Source organism: Euphorbia lathyris, chromosome 8 (genome assembly GCF_963576675.1).
Source record: "Euphorbia lathyris chromosome 8, ddEupLath1.1, whole genome shotgun sequence".
Classification (NCBI taxonomy): domain Eukaryota; kingdom Viridiplantae; phylum Streptophyta; class Magnoliopsida; order Malpighiales; family Euphorbiaceae; genus Euphorbia; species Euphorbia lathyris.
This window is the reverse complement of record NC_088917.1, coordinates 7,381,651-7,391,866: the sequence shown is the minus strand read 5'-3', so window position 1 is coordinate 7,391,866 and position 10,216 is coordinate 7,381,651. Positions and strand designations below refer to the sequence as shown.

At 37.6% G+C, this 10,216-nt stretch overlaps 1 protein-coding gene across 1 annotated transcript; it reads right to left on the bottom strand.

The window, feature by feature from the left end:
* Nucleotides 1-657: 657 nt before the first annotated feature.
* Nucleotides 658-9,759, bottom strand: LOC136202123 (histidine kinase 5). The gene is made up of 11 exons (XM_065992607.1): nucleotides 9,562-9,759; nucleotides 6,775-7,596; nucleotides 5,365-5,421; nucleotides 3,903-4,224; nucleotides 3,227-3,564; nucleotides 3,108-3,157; nucleotides 2,779-3,017; nucleotides 2,586-2,689; nucleotides 1,312-1,956; nucleotides 1,041-1,217; nucleotides 658-945 (listed from the first exon to the last, which is right to left on the bottom strand). The coding sequence occupies exons 2-11, from the start codon at nucleotides 7,471-7,473 to the stop codon at nucleotides 823-825; spliced, it is 2,754 nt and encodes a 917-aa protein (XP_065848679.1). The 5' UTR covers nucleotides 7,474-7,596; nucleotides 9,562-9,759; the 3' UTR covers nucleotides 658-822.
* Nucleotides 9,760-10,216: the final 457 nt, after the last annotated feature.

The following is a 10,216-nucleotide window of genomic DNA, read 5'->3' as shown; positions in this document are numbered from 1 at the left end:
AATTAAGAATTGTATTTTTATTTATTTATTTCAGCTGCTTTCAATTACCATATGGCAACTAACGTATTTACTTTTTTTTTACTGTCACGTGACACATGTGTATCTTCTATGTGATTATTATATTATACGTAACGTGATTGTCACATCACTATTTTGATGATTTTTTTTTGTTTAGATTTGTCGAAATGATTTTTTTTTTTTTTTTGAGAAAGTCGAAATGAATTTATTGAAATATAAAGAAAAGTTCAATGATTTTAAATCTGAGATATCACAAGGTATGTAACCACACAGTTAATCCTTTGCTTTTTCTATCAAAAAAAAAAAAATCCTTTGCTTTTAAGGCTCACTACTTTCTTTAAGTATTCCACTAACTCAAGCATCGGAGAAAGGACGTTGGACTCAGGCCGAGCCGATTTGGTCTGCTAATGCTCGACTGTTTAGAAAATTGACGATCTAATATCTTGTTCGTGAATTGCTCGCAAGCAACTCATGAACTTCACTCACGAACAACTTATTATGTTCATTTGAAATTTCTTTATCACAAAATTATGAACCTATTAATTTTATTTGAAATTTCTTTATCACAACCCGTGACACAACCTATTAATCTTGTTGGTTAAAAGTGTCAACTTATTTACAATCCGAACCCATTACGCTTTAACTCTAATTCGTTTAATTTGCACGTTACGCGAATTATTGATACATTGCTTTGAAACAAGAAGAATTGTTAATGGATCTATACAACTTCTATTTGAGATGATGCTACAAAACTTTCCTACCACTTTCATTCATATACACAGGCATCAAAATTTACAGCAATTTTCATCGAAAATGTTGTTCGAGACACTCCTTAAGTTTCTGAAACGTGAGAGGTTTCGAGATGAACGAGTCCATACCGTTCGCGTAACATTCTTCTGCACTCTCCGATAATGCATTTGCTGTCATCTGCACAATCCAAATAGTGTTATACAATGATTTCCTAATCAGAACAAGCAAGAAAAACATCGGTAATGGATACGAGGAATGGAAGAAGAGCTTACCGCAATTATAGGTATCCGTTTCAAAGGCAACGATCCTTGAACATTCTGTGATGAATTTGACGAAGGTTTGCTGAATTCAATTCCGGCGTTCTTAGCTTCATCCCAGCTGCCCGTTTCTTCGAAAGACCGAATTAATCTTGTGGCTTGAAGGCCATCCATAACGGGCATGTAGACATCCTGCAAGATAAGTTGCCAAAATTTGTGTTATTTCGAATACAACACTCTCGAAAACATCGCATTCTCGAAAAAGTTTAAGAAGCCGAGAAATTACCATTAAAACAAGATCATAGTAGTTGCATTGAACAGCTCGGACAGCTTCAAGTCCGTTGTTAACGACATCTATGGAATGGCCTAATTGCTTCATCATTGACTCGGCCACCATTAGATTAATCTTGTTGTCTTCGACGAGAAGGATCTTCGGTTGTAACTTTGATGAGCATTGAGAACTTATATCGGATCTTTCGTGTCCCGGACATGTTCCTTGACGTTCACTTGTTTTTTTACTTAAAGGTTCCGGGCTGTGATCCGGTTCAGATCTCTCCGCGACTTCAGAAGTAGAACAGGCATCCTCAACTGAAGGAGCACTGTCTTTCGGTCTAACATTATCAGCAGAAAACGAGTAAATATTGTCGGAGAATCCGTTTAGTTTATGAGAATTATTGCAACGAACGCTATGTGTTGCTAATTCTTGAGTCCTGGTTGAGCCGTTGGAAGAGAATAGCGAGCCTAGAGTGCGCGGCTGGAACATAAAGAAGCCAGCTGTTTCGTCCTCCTCGTGATCACTCATTTCCGAGAGCTCATCAGGATCATCGGAAGAATCACACGCCGATGATACTTTGTATGGTAAAACAAATGTGAATGTTGATCCATAGTTCACTCGGCTCGAGACAGTGAGAGTGCCACCCATCAACTCAACCTAATCGAATACACAGAAACGTTATCAGAAAGCCGTACTTAATCTGTTTTCCGAACAATACACGTCAAAAAATAAATATATAATAAAATAAATATATTTATAACAATAAAACATGGGTAAATAATTTATAGGTCCCCTCTTTTTTACCTAACACACTGTTTAGTCCTCCTATTTTGAAAAACACATTATAAGGTCCTTATCTTTTGTCAATATTAATCATTTAGTCCTTCTGTCTAGTTTTTTTATATTTTTAACCGCACATAGCTTAGCTTTCAAGACCACCATAGTAAATGCAAAATAATCATGTTACTTTGTTATTTTATGTCTGTCTGTTTATGCTAAATATAACGGTTAAAAATCTAGAAAAAAATAGACAGAAAGACCAACGGGTTAATATTGATAAAAGATAGAGATCTTATAATGTGTTTTTCAAAATAGGGGAACTAAACAGTGTGCTAGGAAAAAATGAGAGGACTACTAAAACTCGAACCCGTGACCTCTCAGTCACACAACAACAACGTTTGTCGTTGCGCCAAGGCTCGCCCTCAATAAAACAATAATAAAATACTCATATTTTATATTTAATTTTTTTTTACGAGCGATGTAAAACTGACGGGAAGAAGGCTTACTAGTTGTTTGCATATTGCGAGTCCAAGTCCCGTCCCGCCATATTTTCGAGCATGATCTGCACTGACTTGCATGTACTTATGGAATAGAGAAGGCAAAGCATTTTCTGCTCACGATACCCGGAAAGTCTAATGAATACTCAAACACATAGTTTACTACTGCTTAGAGTTCGAGACAAGCTTATCGAATATGCACCTGGTATTCCGATTCCCGTGTCATAAACATCGCACCGCAGCCACACTCTTGTTTCGGGAAATTGACGTTCCTCCTCTTTAATCACATGATTTTGATGACTACCATTTCGATCGTTTTCCTCTTTCAATGCATTTTCCGCAATTGAATCATGAATTCGTTCGGCTTTTTCAAGGCACGGTTCTGCTACAACGTAAAGGTTTATCCCTACCTTTCCTTCGTGAGTAAATTTGATTGCATTACTGCGAAACGGAGATAAAACAATCAAGAATCAACGCTAACAACGCATCTAAAAGTACACGAGAAAACCCGAGTTCCGCATAATTCGGTACCTGACCAAATTCGTAAGGATTTGCCTAATCCGCAACACATCTCCAACGACCTGAAATTGACAAATCATGTTTATTTATTATGAAAAATCGCAACGATCATACAAAAACGTTGCTTTTACCTCAAACGGGACATCATCAGCTATCCGTCCTTCTAAGGTCAGAACTTTTTGCAACGATGCAGCAGCGGTCTGAAGAACATGCTTGACTACCTCTCTCGGTCGAAATTTAGTAGCTTCCAGCTTCATAACACCGGACTCAACCTTCGAAAGGTCGAGTATATCGTTTATAAGTTGAAGAACAAGATCTCCCGACGATATCATAACACTCAGCAGTTGTCTTTGTTCGGCGTCGAGCTTCGTGGTGGATAGAATCTCAGCCATGCTTACTACCCCGGATAAAGGCGACCTTATCTCATGAGACATCGTCGCTAGCATTTGCTTCGCCCGCATTGTCTCCTCTGTAGACAAAATCAAAGATTTAATCCGGTTTTTCTCTCTTTTACACAGAAACAGAAATGCAAACTGAAACAGACACCAACTTTAAAGGGCGGCCCGGTGCATTACGCGTCCCCACTTAAGCGAGGGTCCGGGGAAGGGTCCCACCACAAGGGTGTACTGGGGGCAAGCCTTCCCCTACCAATATTTTGGCAAGAGGCCGCTCCTAAGACTCGAACCTATGACCTCTCAGTCACACGACAACAACGTTTACCGTTATTTCTAAGGAAATTTAGCTAGGAAACGGTAATGGAAATGGAAAAGAAACGGACATAAAACGCGAAAACGCCAATGTAAAAACCTGTTATATGGATTGTTTTGTTGAGTTCGGTTTCTTTGGCTTTCTGTACGGCTATCTCTTCGCGAAGTTTCGCCATTTTTTCGCGTTTTCGTACCTGATCAGATACTTCCATTCCCATATAATTTATCCCAATTGTCTCTCCGGATTTGCTGAAAACAGGTTCAACATAAATCAGAAATGTTTTCGATCCGAATAATTCCGTCTCGAATGTAATTTCCCTCTTTGCAGGCAATCCTTTTTCCAAAACTTCTCTCTTGAAATCTTGTGATTCTTTCACTCCTGCTCCTGTGAAAATTTCTACATCTGTCTTCCCCAAAATGTCCTGTTATCGAAAAGTATATCAGTATTCGAACAAATGATTCTAAGTAGTGGTGTTAATTCGGGTTATTATGTCATAATCGTGTTATGTTATGTCGTGTTCATTCGGGTTATTATGTCATAATTCGGGTTATGATTGTGCATGATTGCCTATCAATAACGTTCAAAATTCAGAGAACTTTGTAAAAGAACGAATTTTGTCTATTGATTACCAAAAACTAATTATTACAGCCGAAATTGTTCGAACACCCTAAATCTGAACACTAAACGGAATAGGAAAAGACTAAAAATGAAAATTACACAATTAGCCCAAAAAAAACATTAATTTGCATTTTTGAAGCCGCAACAAAGGAATTTGGTCGAAAAACCAAGTACATCACAGAAAAGCGGTGAGTTTTGCTCGTTTGTCTGTTTCAATGCAAAATAGGGTCAGAAAACACAAAAAAAAAAAAAACGAAACTTCATAGCTTGGTAGAAATTACAGAAATACCACTACATCAAAATTTATCAAATTTCTCCATGAAGTTGCAAGTCAATTCCTCAAGCGCATCATTTTCTTTATGGCTTCTGAACTTTAAACGCAGACATAAAGCAAAGTTCATAGACTTTTATGTCCGGTTTAGAAGTTCATGGACCATAAAGAAACTAAACCAAATATAAGGGGCCATGAGTGTAATTTACCTGTCAAACAAATGATTTCATGAAGAAATCAGGATAAAATACTTCCATGGCCCCTGAACTATTGAGCTACTAACATTATAACCTCTAAACTTTATGCTCGACTTAAAAATTCTCGAACTTAGAACTACTTTCACATTAAAGTCTAAATCAACAAAGATCCGTAAAAAAAACAAAAGGATGACATGGAGAAGTTTGACTACATTATTGACTCGCTTTTTTATCCATGTCACCAATAAATAATAGTCAAATAACTATTTTAATCTCATCATTTCGTTAATTTATTTTACAGATTTTTGTTGATTTGTACTTCAATTTTGCAGAATGTGAAATTCAATGATTTTCATGTCAAGAAATGAAAATTGGGGACCACAATGATAAGAACTAGATAGTTCAGGGGCATGAATGTAATTTACCCTATGAATAAATCACACTTGAAAGGAAATGTAGCATTGAAATTCATTACCTGCTCTTGCAAAGTAGGAAAATGATTATAGATAAAGCGATATCTTAACTCGTTATCCTGAAAAACAAAGATTTCGTAGTGTTAGGAATTGAATCCGATTAGATCGGGAATTTGATTAAGCAAGTTTAATATACGGAAAGAAAATTGCAAGCTAACTGAAAACACAATATCCACTCGAAAAGACTAAAAACACGCTTTTTATGGCTTTATATAGGTACCAAGAAGTCCCCGCGTCCTTAAAAGACCTAACCAGATCGTGATTAAGTATAAACAAAACCGAAACCAATTTCCTATGTATCGGCAATTAGCGATGGAACTACGAACGTCAAAAATTCCGTCGGTACATATGACAAAATCAAATTAGGAAATTAACCCCTTCAGCTAGAAAATGACTATATTTCGGGACAGAATAACAGCATCGCTAGGAATCAATCGGAATCTTCAACACGAAATTGCCAAGCATGATCAGTTTAGTCCAAATTGAATCTGATCAGATCGGGAATTTCGATTAAACAAGTTTAAGGTAAAAAATGGCGGCCCGGTGCACTATGCGTCCCCGCTTAAGCGAGGGTCCGGGGAGGGGTCCCACCACAAGGGTGTACAGGGCAAGCCTTCCCCTGCCAATTTTTTGACAAGAAGCCGCTCCTAAGACTCAAACCTGTGACCTCTCTGTCACACGACAACAACGTTTTACCGTAATATAAAAAAGGGCGGCCCGGTACATTACGCGTCCCCGCTTAAGCGAGGGTCCAGGGAGGGTCCCACCACAAGGGTGTACTGGGGGCAACCCTTCCCCTGCCAATATTTTGGCAAGAGGCTGCTCCTAAGACTCGAACCCGTGACCTCAGTCACACGACAACAATGTTTACCGTAATATAAAAAAAAAGGGCGGCCCGGTCGCACTACGCGTCCCCGCTGAGCAAGGGTCCGGGGAGGGGTCCCACCACAGGGGTGTACTGGGGGCAAGCCTTTCCCTGCCAATTTATTTGGCAAGAGGCCGCTCCTAAGACTCGAACTCGTGACCTCTTGGTCACACGTACCGTTGTACCAAGGCTCGCCCTCAATGTTTACCGTAATATATGGAAAGAAAATTGCAAGCTAACTAAAAACACAATATCCATCGGAAAAGACTAAAAAAACTCCTTTTATGGCTTTATATAGGTACCGAGAAGTCTCCACGTCCTTAAATTCCTAACTAGATCTTGTCCTATTTATCGGGAATTAGCGACCAAATTGCAAACGTCGAAAATTCCTTCAGTACATATGAAAAAATCAAATCAGGAAATTAGCCTCTTCAGCTAGAAATTACCATATTTTGGGACAGAATAACAGCATACGCTAGCAATCCATTGGAATCTTCAACACGAAAGTATAAAGGCGGAATTTTTTCGCCATTTTAGGAATTCGTACCTGATGCCCCATAACAACAGGAGCATTTTGAAGTATAAAGTGCAAGAAATTGTCTGCTCTTTTAAGAATCTGAGACAATTCTTCCACCGGCGAAGACTGTTTTTCGAGGGTTTTTATGCTTTCGTGTAACTTCTCTGTAACGGCTAGTTCCCGCTGAACACTGGCCTCCAACAGCTTCTCCAAATGCGCGGCTCGCTGTTTCCAGTACGCAACATTGTCACATTCTCCTTCTATTTCTGCCTTCTTGTTTTGAACTTTGAAGTCCCTTTTCCTCCTCGGAAGAACTTGATAGATATCGATAACTTCGTCTAGTATAGTTATCGGATGCTTATCGCCATCTTGGAACCGAAAATCTTCCAATATTTCGAGTTTTTTTTGCTCAACTTCCTCCCTTTGTTGGTTGAGGATGTCAAGCTCTTCTCGTAGAAGGCGGACAGCATTTGCCTGCTGATACTCCCAATGTTTTACGAGGTATGCGAGCTGCGAAGAGCCACGATCTGTGTAACTTGTGAGCTCGATAAGGCGGTGGAAATCGACTATACTTGGCTCCTCAACTATTGTAACCTCTTCTAACATGTCTTGATCACCTCTCGGCTTTTCGATGTTGTACGGCTTCGAACTATCTATGTCTTCAGGCCACATTGAAAGGACAACTTCAATTTCCATGTCCGTGTCCTCTATTTGATCATCATTTCCCATTTTTCGAAGACCCGTCTGAATCACTTGCTTAGTCTTCGCGCATTGGAGAGCCGATCGCAGTTTCGGCAACGCTTGAACGGGCAAAATTTGGATGAACAGTGTGGTTGTAAATGCTGTCAAGACCTGAAAAATCAAAGTATAAAAAGCTCAGAAGAAATCGTATCTTGAATATCACAACCGAAAAACTAACAAAGCTTTCGGTTAGTATTGAGAAACAACTGCTAATAGCTATATGAAAGAAAAATCAGCCTATGTTGCACGGACACCAAGAAACATTATTTCAAATGAGCCGAGTCGCTTATGAGCGGCTCGATTTATAAAAGGCTCTCTCATGCTATAAAATGGGAAAGGTAAAACAACCTAGTTTTGTGTAAACTTTAGTTTTGTATGTTTCAAAACTATGTATTTTTGTGTTAACGAAATTTCAAAAGTATGAATAGGATGTTGACCCGGAGAGATTCAGGGTTTTAGAGGGGGCTTCAGCATCCACTGGTCGTCGTAAAACATAAAAATTTCAAATGAACATAATTAATGAGTTGCTCGTGAGCAAAGCTCGAGAACAAGCTCATGAATAGGACGTTGATGGGACAGATTCAGGGGGGTTAGAGGGTGCTCATGCACCCACTGGTCACCGTGGTCACGGTAAGACCTCAAAAATTCTATGAAACTATGAACCCGACTTTAATTTTTTATGTAAAAACATTCAAAAAAAAATATTGATTTAGCAATCATAAATCACTATAACCACCCGTTTCAATGAATCTGGATCCGCCACTAGAGCTCAAGCTCTTTAATTTTCTGATGAGCCTAGCATGAGTATCCAAAGCTCGGCTCGATTACAGCCCTATCTAAAAAATACTCTTCAAACGGAAACTAAAACGGATATGGACACCGATAACATAGTCTTCAAACGGAAACTAAAACGGATATGGACACAGACACGAAAAGCAGAAAAATATTACTAAAGGGAGTGTTTGTGCAACATATCAATCAATGTTCGATTAGCATTGAGAAACAACTGCTCTATTTGGAACGAAAATCACCTGATATCTATCATCAACACATCAACGAAACAGACCCTAATTAAACATTAGCAAACTATGAAACTATGAACCCGACTTTAATTTTTTATGTAAAAACATTAAAAAACAATATCAATTTAGCAACCATAAATCACTATAACCACCCAACTCAGTGATCCTGGATTGGTCACTGGAGCTCAAGCTCGTTAATTTCCTGACAACTCTAGCATGAGCATCCAAAGCTCGGCTCAGCTCAGCTCAGCTCAATTCCAGTCCTATCTAAAACATAGTCTTCAAACGGATACAGACACGGACACGAAAAGCAAAAACACTACTAAAACACTACTAAAGGGAGTGTTTGTACAACATATCAGTCAATGTTCGATTAGTATTGAGAAACAACTACTCTATTTGGAACGAAAATCACCTGATATTCATGTTGCACGGAAACAGAAACTGATACGGGAAAACACTATTTCGATGAAAAGTTAGCTAGAAAACGGTAAGGGAAACTGAAAAGAAACCGAAACAAAACGCAAAAACTCTTCATCAAACACATGAACGAAACAGAGCCTAAATAAACATTAACAAAAAAACATATTGTTGAAAACGAAGCTAAATAAAACTGAAATTAATCGAGCAAAGATCGAACATAAGGATTTGCTAACGAAGTTTGACAGTTTTGAATTGCCTATGTCTCCTCTCGCTCCACTCCGGGATAAGCCTCTTTGATATTATGAGCCATATCCAACACATATGCATAATATATTGCCAACCCCGTTTTGATTGTTTATATATATATATATATATATATATATGGAATTTAGAGATTCAAAATTTCAAACTGGTCAAAAGCATAACTAGATTTTGATCAAAAACAGAATGCTATTCCCGTTTTTCTCTCCAATCAACAACTCACTGAAACTTCCTCTTAAAATTCAATTTTTTTTAAAATAGAAAAAATAAATTTAACAACTGAACTTCCAAATTCAAAAGCTACTGTATTCATTTGGGGAAAATTTCAAATTGAAGTAGAAAATGATTGAATTAGAAGAAAAAGACTGACCTTTATTGATTCTGGATTAAAACAAAGCAAACCCAGCAAAGAGGGAGAATAAAAATGGAAGCTGAAAATGGGACAGAACTTTTTAACTGTAGATCTAAGGAATTTGATGAGTCAATTGTTTTTCTAATGGTATTGTAAAAAGGAAATGGTTAATTAAGAAATGGAGTGGAAGAGAGAGACCATGTGAAGGGAAATGGAAAACAGAAAAGAAAAATGTGAGTGAAAGAGAACATAAACTAAGAAGAAGCCATGTGCATCATTGGAAGTAATGTTATTAATTGGGTAAATTACACCCATGGCCACTGAACTTTATCCATTTTAACATTGTGGCCACTAAACTTCAGAATAGCTTAAATGATGATTGGATTGCAGATGCTTTTCTACGGATTTGGATTTATGAGAAGTATATTTTTTATTGTTCTTTTGTGTTTTTAAATACCTTTTATGGTTATTTTTATTCTTTATAGTTTTTTTTTTTTTACCTTTATGGATCTTGTAAGGTTTTTATTCTTTACGTTTATTTGTTGTACTTGTTGTTTGTTCATCTATTGAAGATACAAGTTTTTCCATAAAAAAAAAAACATTGTGGTCACTAAACTTCAATTCTTATTTTTTACATTTTTTAACAAACTAACTCTTCAAAATGATCGTTAAC